Below are 19,471 nucleotides of genomic sequence, written 5' to 3' on the forward strand. Positions count from 1 at the left end.
GCAGGTATATACCAAATGGTGACAAAGGCTCAGAAAGGCAGGAATGACTGCCAGATTCCTTTTTCCATGTTCTGTGTCAGAGATTCATCCTTTAATTATGGCTTAGTTTAAGAAAAGGACAACTTCTAAACCAAGGATTGGCAAGCAATTGCCTTTCAGCTACATTCAGCAGTGATCTAAGAATGGTTTTTATATTTTTGAGTGATGGGAGGGGGAGACAGAACAGAAAAAGAATAATATGTCAGTGCTCATTCAGATTATATTAAAATTTAAATATAAAATTGAAATTATATGAAATTTAGATGTCATTTTCCATGAATAATATTAACGAAATACAATCATACCCTCTTCGAATATGTATGACCTAAGACCAGTTTTCCACCAAAACAGCAGAGTTGAGTAGTTACAACAGGGACGTACATCCCACGAAGCCTAAAATATTTAGTGTCAGGACTTTTAATAAAAAGTGTGCCAAGCCTTGTTCTGAGTCATGCCCAGAAATGTGTACCACTCTGTGAAAGAGTTGGGGAGCCCTTCAGATAAAGGGCAGAGCGGATACAGGCCCAGATGGCCTAGAGGAAAAGGAATATGGAGATGAGACAAGGAAGAAAGGGGAGGCAGAGTCGTCCTTGCAGACACCAAATCTTCTGGGTTTTATATACATGCATTGCAAACATCTCCACAAAGGATTCTTATAGTTGGTGGGTATGCCTGAGGGGAAGATATTGGGTGTTTTACAGGAGCTTCCTGCTCTTCTAAAAGGATTCTGCATGGCTCCTTTGAAAAAACAATGATATTAGGAGATTACCGTTCATTTCTGATCATTCTATGTACGAAGGCTAACTAATATTTTCAGTAAGATCTAATGGGCTTTGTGTCTTAATTGTCTCTGAGTCAACCATAATGTGTGTGTGTGTTCTGGGGAAATCAGTATTTTGTGTGTGTGTGTATTTATTTCTTTGAGGGAAATCTCTTTTAGATAGATGGTAATTATCATGTATATAGGGATCATTAAACATTTGGTTTCGAGTAAAGACATGAGTTTTCCAGTAAAGACACATTAACTGGAATTTGGCTAAAGTCAGTTCAGCCCCTTGGAGAGTTGTAATGACAGTTCTTTTTGTTTAGAAATGTATCATTTTCATGTGTTTCTCTTATTTTCTTATTGCAGGGTAATGCCCTGTACTTCAAATCGGCCAGAAATGTTACAGTGAACATCCTCAATGACCAGACTAAAGTGCTAACTCAGCTGATAACAGGTAAGAAAAGGGAGAACTTAGCAGTGCCTGCCACTTAGAAAACAGAATTAATGGTTAAAGGAAACATCATATAAACTTGAAAGTAAAGTCTGCTAACACATCGTGTTGAGAAAGAGAATGTAGCATGTGTTCCATGATTCTACTAGAGGGTAGAATCCCATCTGTACACATATTACACTTATGATAGCCGATGATACCTACTTAGTGGGGTCAGAAAAGCAGGTTTTCACAGAACATGGCCCCTAAATATAAGCCAGCTGCTTCATCTGGTGCTCGGCCAAAGAAAAGCTTCTTGTTCCAATGCTGGAGGAAAAAAACAGGCTGTGTTGGATTGGTTGAGGGAAGAACACATATCTACAAAGCCAGGGACCATACTTTATGGGCTGTGAAAGGGATTCTTGACGACGGTTTGAACCTGTGCCATATTTGTTGTATGTGCTGACTTTGAACCTAACTCAATTGCAAGATGTGGATGTATCTTTACTGAGTATATTTGTGTTTGATTCCTTTTGATAGAACAGATCTGTGCCTAACAGCTGTGGAAAGCACCCACTGGGTTTTAAGCTACACATTCCTGAAATCTAAACAAGGACTGGTTATTCACAATAATGATTATAATGATAAACGTGGACCTCGTGATTTAGTAATGTGTTGAGCACACAGTCAGTGCCCACTCTGTAGGTGATAAGCGGCAGTGAACAGGGAGGCATTATGCGCCCCCACAGTGGGAGGGAAAAGGAATGTATGTCTGAATGGCATTGTTAGACTTACAGACAGAAAATGCCATTTGTTTGGCTTCAGGGCTAAGAGAAAAGTATACAGATGGACATTTTGAGAAGCCAGTTACCCAAATGCTTTGAAACATTACTGTTATTGTGCATAAAATATCTGGAACCCACCAATAAACAAGCTATGGGGAAACAAGTACCTTTGTGCCCAGAGTCTTCACTGCTGGGGAGGCAGCCTCACTCCTGCTCTGCCCCTGGAGTGCTGCATATGGATATCTGGAGATTCACAGCCAGTGGGTGACGTGGCCCATCTGCCAATCAAGAAACTCAGGGATTGAAGGAACTGCTGCCCGGCAGAGCCCATAATCCATTAACATGTTGTTTCAGCATGTGACTGCGTCTTCTGCCTTGCTTATGTAACATCTGGCCTGCAGTCACAATGCTAAATAATTAAATAAACAGCTTCAGTAAGCAATGATTTAAGCAGCATGTGTGAAAATTGCCTCCAGGAGGGAAATAAATCCAACCTCCAGCTCCCAGATTCCCACATTCAAAAGGAACTTATTTAGCCTGTTGATCATTTGCCATTTATTTGCAATGGGAGATTTGGTTTACTTGAGAGATTTTGTTTTGATAAAGCTGGGACTGCCCAAATGACTATTATTCAGCAAAAGACTGAGTCAGTCTCTCTCTCTTCTTCCCCCTACCTCTTCCTTTCCCTTCTCCCCTTACTCTCCCCCGACACCCCTTTTCCCCTCCCCTTCAGCACTTCGCCCCCTATTCCTGCTCCTCTCTCCTCCCACCCCTTTATCTCTCTCTCCTTCCCCTTCTCTCGTCTCTTCTCTCTTCTTCTTCCTCCCTTCCCTTCTTTCTTCCTCCTTCTCCCTCCTCCTGTGCCACTATTCTTGACTCTGTCCCTCCAGTGGTATTTGTTTTCTGTCTCCCTACAATAAATTCTAGAGAAGATAATAGATATGTTTAAAACATCATTCTAAACACACACACACCCCCCCTTAAAAGTTTTCCTTCAGTACTCTTCTTTCACATTAATTCACACAGTGGAAAAGCGCCCAGCCTTCCCAGCAGACATACCTTCTAATGCCTGTTGTGTCGAGTGGTGTACTTACTGGAAAACAAATCACTCCTGTCTTCTAAGCTGTGAGGCCTACAAAGGCAATCCTGAGGAATGAAGAATTCCTCTACGTACCTAAAGAATGTCTCAAAAGCCCATTCACAGTTCTGATGTTAGATGTTCAGGAGGTCTTTTCACAGGAAACAGTCCTTCACCTGACAGTTAAGTTCTCAAGTTAGACTGCAAATGCCTATTTACCCATAAGACAGGTGCTGATTTAGTATCTCAATAGTGGGTCTGAATGGGAAATCCTCATGCCTGCATGGAGAAAAGCAGTGGAGGTGCTTTGAACAGCATCATGAGGGAGTGGGGAAGGGTCCTAGTATTAAGAGGGTTGGGGAGAGAAATTAGGCTTGAAGGCCACTGGGCCTTTGCAGCTCCCAGATTCATGGAGACTGTTGATGTATCCTGATGGGGCTTCAGTTCTCCTCGTTTAGGAGATTAATCCCTCCACACATAGACTACACAGAGGGTGATTAACTCAAGATTAGTTTCACATTAGAAATGGTGATTTTTTTCATCCCAGAGAGGAACAGTGAGTTCAGCAAAGGACCTCCTGAGCTGTCTCCAGCTCCATTTGCATTTTTCTCTAGAGTCATTTTTAAGGATTCCAGCCATGTCCAGGGAATTTGGCAGCCCCAGGTGAAATCAACAAAGGACAAGCCGTCTGCACCATTGAGCCAGCAGTTGCTCTGTGGGGTTTTGGCTAAAGCTATCAATTACTGAGCTTTAGATACCCAAATCGTTCTGGCTCTTGGTAAATTCCATTTTATGTTCTGTGAAGCCCTGAAAAGCAAGATAACTTAATTGTACTTTATGTTCTCTGATTGCTGAAGTATACTTTCTATACTGCTATAGTCCTTTAGTGTATGCTCCTGTATGTATCACAGCTATTCATGAATTCAAAGTAACACAGGAAGGTGTCCTTAACTCCTTAGGGACCAGGTTGATGATACTGCCAGGTCCACAGAGGAGAATTCCAAGCATGTGTGTCCCCAAGTTATACAACTTCGTTTTCATATGAATGGGTCCAAAATGGACAAACTGTGCTTGCCCTGTGCCCATCCTGAGGTCATTCATTCATTCATTAGCACTTCATTACCTTCCTATTTTCAATTTCCCTCCTCACAGAAATAAAGTAATAATCTTAAAGTATTAACAAATATAATATAGATTTTGTTGAAGGTTTTGATGCAATCAAGAAGATAGCTGCATCTTAGCCTTTGCAGAAAAACTGAAGCCAAATCCCTCATCGGACATCTCGGCTCTTTCGAGATTTCGTTCTGGCCCTGGTCTCCAGTTTTCTATTTCTCCTTATCCTCACAGAGCTTTTTCTAGCTGTTCCAGATGTGCTGGCCCCAGCCCCCTCACCCCGATGTCTCCTTCGTAGACGAATAAATGTCCCTTTCTTTCTGTGGAAAAATTCTCAGAGCTCCATTCCAGACCCAGACCTGCCATTGGCTCACTCAGTAACCTTGTGAGAGCCCTCAGCCTGGCCACCATTTGTTCTCCTCACCTGCAGCATCAAGGTGGTCAGACAAGATGATTTCTGGGTTCCATGATGCTTGTAAGTGATGTCCTATTTCTGCTGTTTCAATATCCTACTCATTAGGGAGCCTTTCCAATGTCCTTCTTTGTGTTGGAGGACTGGTATGGATATACTGACAAGGGATGAGGTCTGACAAATAGATGTGATTATGTGACTAAGGAAAGTGCATTAATAAGTACTCATGGCACATTCTTTTCCATGTGTTGTCACCATTGCCATAAAAGAATAGTGCTGGTGATGTCCACAAAAGTGGTTTTCTATACTCACAGCACTTTACCACCCATAGATTTGTTTTTATAAACACAATGTCATTTGATCCTTTCAAACTTTCTACAAAGTAGATAGAGGAGGTGATGATAGTCCAATGTTATAGATGCAGAAACTGAAGTTCAGAAAGATCAAATGATTTGCCCCAAATCACATTGCCACAAAATGAGAGTGAGTTGAGAAATAATTCATGTCTTCTGATTCTTAGTTCGACAGTCTCGACAAAGAGAAAAGCTACCCCAGACGTCCAGTGGCAGGCTGGCACTATCAGCCGGGCCTTAGCATTCTCCTGCTTCAATGTAAATAATTTCACAGAACACCAGCACCAGGCAAGGCTGTTCTGTGGCCTTGATGGATCAAGACAAAACACAACACAAACACACAAACACAACTCTGATCATGTGTGTATATAGCAAAAATATCAACATTGTCCAAACCACAAAACAGACCAAACATCCTCCTATCCTGGCTAATAGGAGTGCCTCTGTTTCTTTGTTCGTGACAGTTTTAGCTTTTCCCTGGTCTTTCGTCTAGATAAGATTTACTCCCATTTCCTGGCAGTATTTAATCCAGGATAAAGCCTTATTTCGTTAAACATTCCCCAAAATAACCTAATATAAGGTCAAATCCTATGATAAGTCCTTTCTCATGGCTTCTTTCTAAGGTGCCCTGTGGTTTTCCTTATGGTGTGTGTTGTACCTCACTGCAGTGAGTATAAACCCAATTTGTTCATCAGCAGGTGTGTTCCTAGCGGTCTTTGGCTGGAAGGCACTGGGGACTATCTCATTGCTATTTACTATTAAGTGACACTCTTTTGAAAAATACCAAAAAGAAAATTCCATGTCAAAATCTCCTGGACAATTTTAGAAAAATACAAGATTTCTAGACTGTACCCTCAGATTTTTTTTCTGAAGGAACTTCTAGATGAAATGAATTTCTTTTGATCTGAGCTAGGTTCAGTGAGAACAGCTACACTCCTAGATTCTTCCTCTGCATTTCTGTAGACCAGCTTTTGAGAATCCCCTGAAATTGAGGTATTCAGGTAGACCCAGCTCAGATAGATTGGAATGCCTTCTTTTAGAAATTCTAAATCACCAACCTGTTTTACTTTTTCCATAATACCTAAAACTTTTGCAGTTTTCTGGTTTAATAATAAAATTTTAAATGTATATTGGTGTGTCTCCATCAGAATATAGGCGCTATAGAATCAGGGCCTTGACTTCTTTATACAGCATTACAGCTCCACATTCAAGAACAGCATCTGTTGTCACCTGATAAACCATCTAGATTTAGTTTTCACTCAACAAAATCCTAGCATAAAAGATTAAACAACTTCTAAGGTAATTAATTACAATAATCATTTCTGCTAGTAACTGATCTATATACTAAGGAAATAGATTTCTCTTGATGTCAAATGCAGCCAGTGGGTTACGGGTACAAAGTGAATCACATTTCAGCTGAATATTAAAAAGTTCTTTCTGACAATTAGGGAGGGCCAAAGATATGTGATTGCCTCAAGTGAGGTAATCACTTCTTGAGCCTCTGGTGCCTTGATATATGCAAACAAAAATCCACAACTATGTGATGGCAGTTTGGTGGTTAGCTGAGGGAAATCACAGTTAAGCATTAGTTTCGAGGAAGGGCATGCTGGTCTTCAAAACTATAGCCCAAGAGTATATGACCAAAAGTGATTTACAAGACCTGGCTACAGTCAAGAGACTGATTTTCATGGTCAGCTTTTGAAAGCCAGTCCAATACAATCTTGTTAGATGTATATGTTCTATGAAAAGCTTTTTGTAGTCAAAGCGATAAGACTAATATTTCTCTCTCTCTCTCTCTCTCTCTCTCTCTCTCTTTCTCTCTCTCTCTCTCTCTCAGGTCCAAAAGCTGTAGAAGCTTATGGTAAAAAGTTTGAAGTAAAAACTGTTTCTGGAAAATTGCTCTTCTCTGCAGACGATAATGAAGTGGTAGTAGGAGCTGAAAGATTAAGAGTTTTAGGTAAGAAAACTTGAATCATTTAACTTGTTTGATGCTACTATGTGCATTTTAGAGGAGAAGCAAAATGGTGTTATGAACTGAATATGTCCTCCAAAAATTCGTATGTTGAAATTCTAACTCCCAAGGTAATGGTATTAGGAGGTGGAACCTTGAGGGATAATTAAGTCATGAGGGTGGAGCCCTCATGAATGGGATTAGTGTCTTTCCAAGGGGATGAAAAGACCAGAGCTCTCTCTCTGTCATGTGAGGGTACAAGATAGTCAGCAGTCTGCAATCTGGAAGAGGAGCCTCACCAGCACCTGACCAGGCTGGCATCTGATCTCAGGCTTCCAGCCTCCAGAACTGTGAGAAATCAATTTCTGTTGTTTATTAGCCACCCAGGCTATGGTACTTCGTTACAGCAGCCTGAACTGACTAAGACAAATGGTGTCTAGAAGAGTGATTTAGGCCAGTTTCCTGGATTCTTTTAAAGCAAGGCAGTTGAACCTCCCTGAGTCTGGTCCCCTAGTGGAAATTTCTCAAGCTGTCAAGTCTTTTTGGCACATGTTTCAACACTGAGCTTTGTGTGAGAATGAGTGCTCATCCAAAGAAGTCTCATTTAGCACATTCTGTCCTCACAGACTGGCAGTCGTGCTTGACACATTTCAGACTTGCATACATGATACAGCGATTCCTAAAACTGGTTGCAATTGAAGAATCATCTAGGAAACTTTTGAAGGCTTAGGTTCATAGTTCCAACTCTGATTTACTGAATTAATGGTGAAAACACTGAGAGTTCATTATTAAAAATATTTGCAGAAATGTCTGTGATCCCACTATTGGAATTATTGAATTTGAGCACATGAAAAATTAATCTTTTATGGTTGTACACTGAAATCCAGCATGGTGATTTAAGGGTCCCAGAGCTCAAGCTGACCTGGCTTTTAACTCTTGTTGTCACCCACTAGTTTTGTGACTTTGGGCAAGTTGCTGGTGTCACTGAGCCAGTTTCCTTTTCTGATCAATAGGACTAAGAGCGTCTCCCATCTCAAGTTGTCGCTAAGGTTAAATGAAACCATGTTACATCCACTTATCACAGCCCCTAGCACAAAATAGTACCCAGTCAACAGTAGGTGCGGCTGCTGCTGTTACTACTTGTACCGCTATTACTATTAATGCTAACGCTACTTTTCCTTCTTTAGCTCCCTGAGATTTACTGTAGCACAGTGATCAAAATCTCAGGCTCTAGAATCAACTCATTTTTCACCCAGTTTCTATCCTTTGCTAGCTGTGTAACCTTAAGCAATGTATCTAGCCTCTCTGTGCCTGCTTGCTTAAATATTTATAAAGTTGGTGTAATAGGAGTATCTTCTGAGATTGCTAAAAAATATTGAATGAAATCATCTATGTAGTGAGTTGACTAAAATACTAAGTGCTAGGTGTTATTATCTTAAATTAGGATTATTGTAAGGCACTTTTACTTGAAATTATATTTGTCTTTGCATTACTATTTGCACTCTGCATCTTCTTTATCTTCCATTACTCTTGTCTTTTTCTCCCACAATCAGCTTATCTGGTCTATTTCTCTATTTCTCTCTCAGTACACATACATGACTAATTTCCTTCCTGGATGATTCTTAGAGCTTCATCTCCAGCCTGGTACCTTCCTTGAATTCTGGATCTTCTTCATCTGGATCTTCTGCCAGCCTCTCAAGTTCAGTGGATGTTGAATGCCTATCATGGTCAAATGCACACATATGTACATGTATGCACATATATTCCATCACCATCACCCCCCACTCTCCCACTTGTATTTGCTCCTTACTTCCCTAATACTCCTTACTGGCCTTATACTCTCCTGTTCCATTCTCAAAACTTTAGCAGCATCCTGGCCATCATGAGCTCAGCAGAGTCAAAAGATGGAAGTGACCATTCTTATACGGTCTAATGGAGGCAAAAATGCAGGGTGCAGAGATGATAAAGCCAGGTGCAGTCTAATCCCTGTTCAGTGGTTTACCTGTGGTATGAGCTGAAACAACCCCCTTTGTGTTTCAGGGCCTTGCATTTTTTCTGTCTGTAAAATTAGAGTTACCCAGAATTTTTAAACAGTTTCCAGTGACAGAAGGTTTTAAAAGTAAAATTCAATACACAATCCCAATAAATAAAATAGATAAAGACCAAGATTTCTCTGGGTTGTAGGCGAGGGTATTAGTATGTTCTCATCTTGTCAATAAAGACATACCCAAGACTGGGTAACTTATAAAGAAAAAGATGTTTAATGAACTCACAGTTCCACATGGCTGGGGAGGCCTCACAATCATGACAGAAGGCAAAGGAAGCACGAAGGCACATTTTACATGGCAGCAGGCAAGAGAGCATGTGCAGATGAGCTGCCCTTTATAAAACCATCAGATCTCGTGAGACTTATTCACTATCACAGGAACCGCATAGGAAAAACCCACCCTGTGATTCAATTACCTCCAACTGGCTTCCTTCCATGACACGTGGGGACTATGAGAGCTACAATTCAAGACCAGATTTGAGTGGGGACACAGCCAAACTATATCAGTGAGGATTTGAAAGGGGAGACTTGAGACTTGGATTCTTAATACAGTTTGATTCTTTTCCCCTCTGGATCCTCTGGGGACCACTTATAATTTATTTTTGAAAGCCCTTAAGTGGATAATCTTTTTTAAAAGTCTATTGATCACTTGCTATGATCTAGGTACCATGCTTGCTATGCATTATTATATTTACACCTCACAAACACCTTGTTTGGTAGACACCATTTTTATCACCCTGTTTTGAGCTGAGCCATAGGGAGAGGTGAACCAAAGTATGGCTGACAGCTAGAATTCCCAGCCAGGCATGTTGGACATAGAGGGCTTTACCCTAAAGCCCTATACTTGCTGCCTCCTCTATTTTGTCTCATTTTCAGATGAGGAACATTGCCCAAGATCAAGTGCCAGTAAGTGGTAGGGCCCATGTTCAAACCCCTGCCTATAGACTCCAGCCTCAGTGCACTTCACTACATGTAAATATGTTCCTAAGACCTTTCCTATTCTCACAATTTATGCTTTTCTCTTTTTGCAGAAATGGGATTTTCTGTTTTAATTCTTGGCTGGTGTAGAGGGAAACCCAAAGTCGTCGAGCTATCCTCTGGTTTAAAACTACTTTGGGCCAGACTCAGTGGCTCACGTCTGTAATCCCAGCACTTTGGGAGGCTGAGGTGGATGGATCACCTGTGGTCAGGATTTAGAGACCAGACTGGCCAACATGGTGAAACCTCATCTCGTCTAAAAATACAAAAATTGCCAGGCATGGTGGCACACACCTCTAGTCCCAGCTACTGAGGAGGCTGAGGCAGGAGAATCACTTGAACCCAGGAGGCAGAGTTTGCCGTGAACCAAGATTGCCCCCCTGCACTCCAGCATGGCCAACGTAGTGAGACTGTCTCCAAAACAAACAAACAAAAAAAATGTTTTGTTGTACCAGCTATAAAACAAAATGCCTGAGGAAAAGATTGGTATCATCTCATACCCAGATCATTCTATTCAAGAGAACTGGGCACTTCCTGTTAATTCCTTTGTGCATCATGAGTCACTTTATCACTTTAAAATCTGACTTTGCAAAGACACAGGATAATTTTAAACGTCCAAACACTTTGGCTTAATCTTAACATACAAAATTCTGTGATGGTATCACTTAAGAACTTAACCTCTACCCTAACCCACCGTATAGTTACTTAGACAGAAGACTGAGAAACAATTATAGTTTTTGGTGACTTCAAAGCAGGTGCGTATTTTCATTGTTGTTTGCAGCTATGTTTGTGATATTTCACTTAGAGCATAATATAGGATAAAAGCTGTCTCTCTCCATCATTAGGAACATTTGCTTTTTTATGTGAAATGCAGAAAGGAAGCATCAAAATAAATATCACTGCTGCTATCAGTGCTAAAAAGACTTGAAAATGACCACCCCACAAATCTTGCATCAACCTACTCAGTGAAATGAGCCAGTGTGTTATAGAAATGAGTTTCCTGTCAGCTGGGTTTCAGCCATATGGTGTGGAATGACAAGTCTAGGCAGTTTCATTTTCAGCATAATGAGAAGTTTGTCTTTTTGAGTTGTCAGACTGTGTAAACTCTTGGGCGCTTTGAATCTGGTTGTACATTTCATGGTAGCATCTAACATAGCTGGGTTTTATCCTTATCAGGACCACTTAGGATCTGAGTGACTGTATTCAAGTATGTTTTCTCTCTAAGGTTTAGTTTCCATTTGTATAAAGAAATAGAAACAAAATAGCAAATGGAAGGAAGAATGAATGAATATAATAAAAAACATAAGTAAATGTTATGTAAAAAATCAATTACTTAAGTTGATACTGACTTGAGTAGAAATAAGCAGTAGAGCCCTAAAAACATAATGTCTCTTGCATCTAGTAGCTTTACTTGTGGATTCAGAACAATTTTTTAAAATTTTTCTCTGGATAGCCATACCCACCTATTCAGATTTTAGGACAATGACAACCTTTAGCACATTCAAGGGATCTTGAATAGTTTGGCAAAAAGACTAGAAGTTCAGTTATTTGGAAACTTTTGTTCTGGAAAAGATATGGAAGGAACATATGTAGGTAGACAGTAGTCACTGATCTCTCATACATGCATGACTTTCCTGGGGGAAACAGAACATCCAAGAGACATGCAGTTGAGGAACTAAAAACACAGGTTTTGTAGCTAACTGTATATCCTGGTTTCTTTGGTCAGCTAGAGCTTTGGGTATGTTGCTTCACTGTTCTAGGGATCCTCTTACAATTCTGTGACATAGGGTAATAATGCCTGGTACTCCGTGCCATTGGGAGTACTGAACTGCACATTGTGTGTAGAGTTAATAGCACAGTGTGTGGAACACAGAAAGCATTCAGTGCATGCTAACTGTTGTTGGTAATGAATGTTTTTTTCAATCGACACATTATAGTCGAACATAGTTGCAGGGTACAATTTGATATTTTGATACATAAATCCATCATATAATAATGAAACTAAGGTAATTAGCATATTCAACACCTTGTGCATTTATCATGTCTTTTTGATGACAACATTCAAAAACCTGTCTTGTAGCTATTTTGTAATATACAGTAACTTACTTTTGACTGTAGTCATCCTACTGTACAGTGAACTCCGGAACTTATTTCTCCTATCTAAATGCAACCTTAAACCATGAACTGAACTCCCCATCCTTCTCTCCTTCTCTCTTCCATCCCCTCCAAATTTATGGTAACCACTGTTCTGTTCTCAACTTCTATTTAATATGAAATCAACTTTTTAAAAATTCCACATATTAATGAAATCCTGTGGTATTTTTCTTTGTGTGTCTGGTTTATTTTACTTAGCAAAATGTCCTCCAGGTTTGCCCATTTTGTCTCAAATGACAGAATATTATTCTTTGTATGCTGAAGAGTATTCTGTCATGTAGACATAACACATTTTCTTTATATATTCATTTTCTTTATGTATTTGTTGTTGGCCATGTAGGTTGATTCCAAGTCTTGGCTATTATGAATAGTAATGCAGTAATCATGGAACTGGAGATATCTTTTTGAGGTATTGATTTCATTTACTTTGAGTATATACCCTGTAGTGGGATTGCTGGATTATACAGTGGTTCTATTTTAATTATTTGAAGAGCCTTTATACTGTTTTCTGTAATAGTTATACTTATGTATATTCCCACTAACAATGTTAAGGATTCCCTTTTTTCCACATTCTGATCAATACTTGTTATCTTTTATCTTTTTGATAATACTCCTAACTGTAGAAAGGTGGTATCTCATTTGCATTTCATTTATATTTAAATGATTAATAATGTTTAGCATATTTTCATATACCTGTTGAACATTAGTATGTCTTCTTGTGAGAAATATTAAGATTTTTTGCCTATTTAAAATTGGATTATTTTGCTTTTTTGCTGTTTCTTGTGTATTCTCTTGTATAGTTTGCAAACATTTTCTTCTATGCAGTAGGTTGTCTCTTCATTCTGTTGTTTCCTTGGCTGTGGAAAAGTTTTTTAGTTTTATGTAATCCCATATTTTTACCTGTGTTGCCTATGCTTTTGAGATGTTACCTAAAAAATCCTTCCTTAGCCCAATATCATGAAGCATTTTCTCTATACTTTCTTCTCGCATTATAGTTTTGGGTTTGACATTTACATCTTTAAATCCATTTTGAGGTGATTTTTATCAATGGTGAGAGTCTTATCTCAATCTTCTTCATGTGGATATCCAATTCTCCGGCAGCATTTATTGAAGAGACTATTTTTCCCCAATATGTGTTTTTATCAACTTTATGAAAAGGCAATTGGCTGTAGGTGTGTGAATTTGTTTCTGGGATCTCTATTCTCTTCTATTGGTGTGTGTGTCTACTTTTATGCCAGTACCATGTTGTTTTGGTAATTATAGCATGGTAGTATGTTTAAAAGTGTAATGCCTACAGTTTCATTCTTTTTGCTCACAGTCGTTTTGGGTATTTGGAGTCTTCTGTGGTTTCAGATGAATTGTTGCATTGTTTTTCCTATTTCTGTGAGGAAAGTCATTGGTATTTTTGATAGGGTTGCATTAAATCTGTAGAATTCTCTGAGTAGTATGGCCATTTTAATAATTTAAGAATTATTCTAATCTGCAAATATGGAGTCTCTTTTCATTTAGTTGTGTCCTCTTCAATTTATTTCATCAATTTTGTGTACTTTTCAGTATAGAGATCTTTCACCTCCTTGCTTAAGTTTATTTATAGGTATCTTATTTTTTGTAGCTATTATAAATGGAATTGCTTTCTTGATTTTTTTTTCAAATAGTTCACTGTTAGCATATAGAAATGCTACTGATTTGTATATGTCCATTTGGTGTCCTGCAACTTTATTGATTAGAATTGACTAATAATAATTTTTTGGTGGACTCTTTAGGGTTTTCCATATGTTATATATAAAAATCCTGTCATCTGTAAACAGGAACAATTTTATTTCCTCCCTTCCATTTTGTATGTTTTTTTCTCTCTCTTGCTTAATTATTCTGGCTACAATTTCTGGTACTTTGTTGGATACAAGTGGTGAGAGTGGTCATTCTGGTCTTATTCCTGATGTTAGAGGGAACTTCCCATTCAGTATGATGTTAGCTGATGATTTGTTGTATATAGCCTTTATTGTGTTGAGGTATATACCTTTTATACCTAATTTGATGAATTTCTTGTGATTGGATGTTGAATTTTGTCAAATGCTTGTTCTGAATGTATTAAAATCATATGGTTTTCTTTCCATTAATGTAGTGTATCACACTTACGGATTTGCTGATATTGAACCATCCTTGCATTCCTGGGATGAATCCCCCTTGATCATAATGAATAATCTTTTTAATTTCCTATTAAATTCAGTCTGTTAATATTTTGTTGAGAAATTTTGTATCTGTTTGTCAGAGACATTAGCCTATAGTTTTCTTTTTTTGTGGTGTTCCTGTCTGGTTTTGATAGCAAGGTGACACTGGCCTTGTAAAATGAGTTTGGAAGTGTTTCCTCTTCTCCAATGTTAAGGAATCCTTTGAAAATAATTGATATTAATTCTTCTTTAAGTATTTGGCAAGAAGTCAGCAGTGAAGCCATTGTGTCCTGGACTTTTCTTTGATGGAAGACTTTTTGTTACTGATTCAGTTTCTTTCCTCATTATTGGTCTGTTCCCATTTCTCTATTTCTTCATAATCCAATCTTGTTAGGTTCTATAGGGTCCAAGAATTTATCCATTTCATCTAGATTGTCAAATCTGTTGGTGTATAGTTACATAGATATATAATAATCCTTTCTATTTCTGTTGTATGAGTTGTAATGTTTCCTTTTTCATCTTTAATTTTATTTGAGCCTTCTCTTTTTGTGTTAGTCTAGCTAAACATTTGTCAATTTTGTTTATATTTTCAAAAAACTACTGGTTCATTGATCTTTTTAACTCTAATCTCTGTTTTTTATTTCTACTCAATCTTTATTATTTACTTTCTTTTACCAACTTTGAGTTTTGTTCTTACATTTCCAGTTCCTTGAAGTGTATCTTGTAAATTGCTTAATAAAAATCTTTTTACTTTTTTGATATAGACATTTTTGCTATGGAATTCCTTCCTGTGACTGCTTTTTCTTTGTCTCTTATGCTTTGGCATGATGTGTTTTCATTCTTATTTCTCTCAAAGAAATTTAAAGGTTCCTGTTAACTTATTGAGGAGAATGTTGTTTACATGTATTTGTAAAGTTCTGAAGTTTTTCTTCTTGTTGATTTCTGGTTTTATACCACTGTCAGGAAAAAAACTTGTTTTGTGGCTTAACATGTGATCTATTTTGGTGAATGTTTGATGTGTAGTTGAAAAGAATGTATATTCTACAGCTCTTAGATGGAATGTTTTATAAATGTCTATTAGGTCCATGTGGTCTGTGGTGTAATTTAAGTCCAATATTTCTTTCCATTGTTGAAAGTGAGTTGTGGAAATCTTCTGCTATTACTATTTTGGAGTCAATCTCTCCCTTTAGATCTAGTAATATTTGCTTTATATATTTGAGAGCTCTGGTATTGAGTGTATATATATATTTACAATTGTTATAGCTTCTTGTTGAATTGATTATTTTATCACTATACAATGACCTTCTTTCTTCCTTTTTGTAGTTTTTGACTTAAAGACTATTTTATTTCATATAAGTATGGCTACTTCTGCTTGCTTTTCGTTTCCATTTGAATGGATTATCTTTTTCCGTTTCTCCACTTTCAATCTATGTGTTTAATAAGGAGGAGAGTCTCTTGTAGGCAGCATAAATATCCACTTACATTCAAAGTTATTATTGATAAGGCAGAACTTACTCCATCTCTTTTTTACCTCTGTTGTGTAGTGGTTTCCTGTGGTACTAAGCTTTGTTTTATTTCTCTTTCTTGTTTGTGTATGTGCTGTAATTTATTTGTGATTACCATGGGGCAAACATGAAGTTTCATAGACACAATAGATTATTCTAAGCTAATAACAATTTAATTTCACTCACATGAGAAATATTATAGAGTTTTTTCCTCCCTGCCAACAATTTATATTTTTGATATTGTGTTGCCTTCACATATATTAATATTAGTATATGTAATATATACATTATATATATATACATGAAATATATACACATTATATATGTATATATACATATATACACATTTTATAGGTATATATTTACATATACACTATAGATACACATATAAACATATATACATTTATGATGTGTATAATATATACACTATATATATATAAACACACATATAAATATATAGTGTGTGTGTATTAACCACTAATTGTAGCTGTTATTGGTTTTGACTGTTTTACTTTTAACCTTCATACTAAAGTATTGAAAGATTTACATAGTACCATTGAGCTTGTGATGGCAGTAGTGAAGTTCTGCAGGGAGCTAGAGGTACTAGACTGGCTGTTGGACTTTGTGCATGTGGGTACTATGGGCTGGTTACTCACGAGGCTTTCTAGTGGCAGGTCCACCACCAGGCTGACTGTTGGGCTGGGCATGTGCAGGTACAGCAGGTCAGCCAGCTGTGTGTCAGCTTCCCTATTATGCATGTCTGCCTGTTTTCTGGGATTAAGGGTACTGGATGAATTTTAAGGCCAGCATCTCAGCTGCTCCACTGAGCCTAGGCTCTGAGCAGCCAGGGTTGTGGTGCTATAACTACCCATGTGAGCATGGTGGTATGATGGCAGTGCCCTAGAAATGGAGAGATGCCATGGCTACCAAACTCCAGAGCACCATGTACTCTAGCAGTTTATCCATTGTTAAGACGCTGTGGTGCTATAGCAGCTTAGGTCACAGTGGATGGAGGTTACACAATGGAGAGTCCTACTCAGAGGCAATGCAACTGCATGACTTCCAGGTAATGCTGCAAAGTGGATATAGGGCCTATAAGACTGAAGGCCTCCCTGGCAGCAAGGACTTCAGGTGTGTATAGCAGTAATAAAGACCACTGGGGGTCTCCAGCTTACTTTTTCCCTTTAAGAAAAAATCCTGGAGAGACATCCAAGATGGCTGGTTAGGAGCAGCTCAGGATTGCAGGTCTGAGTGAAAGCGCAGAGAGACGGCCACACAGAGACCCAATCAGAAAGTGAACAACTACAAAGTCGACAGCTGGATAAATCCACAAAGATGGGAAGAAACCAGCGCAAAAAGGCTGAAAAGACCCGAAACCAGAACACCTCTCCTCCTACAAGGGAGCACAACTCCTCACCAGCAAGGGAACAAGACTGGATGGAGAATGAGTGTGATGAAATGACAGAATCAGCCTTCAGAAAGTGGGTAATAAGAAACTTCCATGAGCTAAAAGAACATGTTCTAACCTAATGCAAAGAAACTAAGAACCTTGAAAAAATATTTGATGAAATGCTAACGAGAATGGACAACTTAGAGAGGAATATAAATGAATTGATGGAGCTGAAAAACACAACACGAGAACTTCGCGAAGCATGCAAAAGTTTCAACAGCCGAATTGACCAAGCAGAAGAAAGGATATCAGAGGTCGAAGATCAATTCAGTGAAATAAAACGAGAAGGCAAGATTAGAGAAAACAGGGTAAAAAGGAATGAACAAAGTCTCCAAGAAATATGGGACTATGTGAAAAGACCTAATCTACGTTTGATAGGTGTACCTGAATGTGACGAAGAGAATGAATCCAAGCTAGAAAATACTCTTCAGGATATTATCCAGGAAAACTTCCCCAACCTAGCAAGGCAGGCCAATATTCAAGTCCAGGAAATACAGAGAACACCACAAAGATATTCCTCAAGAAGAGCAACCACAAGGCACATAATTGTCAGACTCGCCATGGTTGAAATAAAGGAGAAAATACTAAGGGCAGCCAGAGAGAAAGGTCAGGTTACCCACAAAGGGAAGCCCATCAGACTCACAGCAGATCTCTCAGCAGAAACCCTACAAGCCAGAAGACAGTGGGGGCCAATATTCAACATCCTTAAAGAAAAGAACTTTCAACCTAGAATTTCATATCCAGCCAAACAAAGCTTCATAAGTGAAGGAAAAATAAAATCCTTTGTGAAAAAGCAAGTACTCACAGATTTCATCACCACCAGACCTGCTTTACAAGAGCTCCTGAAAGAGGCACTACACATAGAAAAGAACAACCAGTACTGGCCACTCCAAAAACATACCAAATGGTAAACAGCATCAACACAATGAAGAATCTGCATCAACTAATGGGCAAAACAGCCGGCTAGCATCAAAATGGCAGTATCAAATTCACACATAACAATATTAACCCTAAACGTAAATGGACTAAATGCCCCAATCAAAAGACACAGACTGGCAAATTTGATAAAAAGCCAAAACCCATCAGTGTGCTGTATCCAGGAAACCCACCTCACATGCAAGGATACACAAAGGCTCAAAATAAAGGGATGGAGGAAGATTTACCGAGCAAATGGAGAGCAAAAAAAAAGCAGAAGTTGCAATTCTCATCTACGATAAAATAGACTTTAAAGCAACAAAGATCAAAAGAGACAAAGAAGGACATTACATAATGGTAAAAGGATCAATGCAACAAGAAGAGCTAACGATTCTAAATATATATGCACCTAATACAGGAGCACTCAGATACATAAGGCAAGTTCTTAATAACTTACAAAGAGACTTAGACTCCCACACAATAATAGTGGGAGACTTTAACACACCATCGTCAATATTAGACACATCAACGAGACAGAAAATTAACAAGAATATCCAGGACTTGAACTCAGACCTGGACCAAGCAAACCTAATAGACATTTGCAGAACTCTCCACCCCAAATCCACAGAATATACATTCTTCTCAGCACCACATCACACCTACTCTAACATTGACCACATAATTGGAAGTAAATCACTCCTCAGCAAATGCAAAAGAACGGAAATCATAACAAACAGTCTCTCAGACCACAGTGCAATCAGGTTAAAACTCAGAATTCAGAAACCAACCTGGAACCGCACAGCTTCATGGAAACTCAACAACTTTCTCTTGAATGTTGACTGGATAAACAATGAAATAAAGGCAGAAATAAAGATGTTCTTCAAAACCAACAAGAACGAAGACACCACATACAAGAATCTCTGGGACACATTTAAAGCAGTCTCTAGAGGAAAATATATAGCAATAAGTGCCCACATGAGAAGCAAGGAGAGATCTAAAATTGACACCCTATCATCAAAATTGAAAGAGCTAGAGGAGCAAGATCAAAAAAACTCAAAACCTAGCAGAAGACAAGAAATAACTAAGAGCAGAACTGAAGGAGATAGAGACACAAAAAACCCTACAAAAAAATCAATAAGTCCAGGAGCTGGTTTTTTTGAAAAGATCAACAAAATAGACAGACCACTAGCCAGATTAATAAAAAAGAAAAGAGAGAATAACCAAATAGATGCAATAAAAAATGATAAAGGGGATATCACCACAGATTCCACAGAAATTCAAACTATCATCAGAGATTACTACAAACAACTCTATGCACATACATAAA

The 19,471-nt window shown here is 38.3% G+C and overlaps 1 protein-coding gene across 6 annotated transcripts in view; it reads left to right on the plus strand.

The window, feature by feature from the left end:
* Positions 1-19,471, plus strand: part of SGCD (sarcoglycan delta) — a 669,010-nt gene that overhangs the window by 485,440 nt on the left and 164,099 nt on the right. For all 6 annotated transcript variants that reach the window (XM_064366556.1, XM_012433867.2, XM_012433873.2 and 3 more), the window contains 2 exons: positions 1,172-1,259; positions 6,814-6,933. In XM_064366556.1, coding sequence (XP_064222626.1) covers positions 1,172-1,259; positions 6,814-6,933 — 208 coding nt within the window. The remainder of the gene's footprint in view (positions 1-1,171; positions 1,260-6,813; positions 6,934-19,471) is intronic.

Source organism: Aotus nancymaae, unplaced genomic scaffold (genome assembly GCF_030222135.1).
Source record: "Aotus nancymaae isolate 86718 unplaced genomic scaffold, 86718_ANA_hifiasm-v0.15.2.pri h1tg000064l_1, whole genome shotgun sequence".
NCBI lineage: Eukaryota > Metazoa > Chordata > Mammalia > Primates > Aotidae > Aotus > Aotus nancymaae.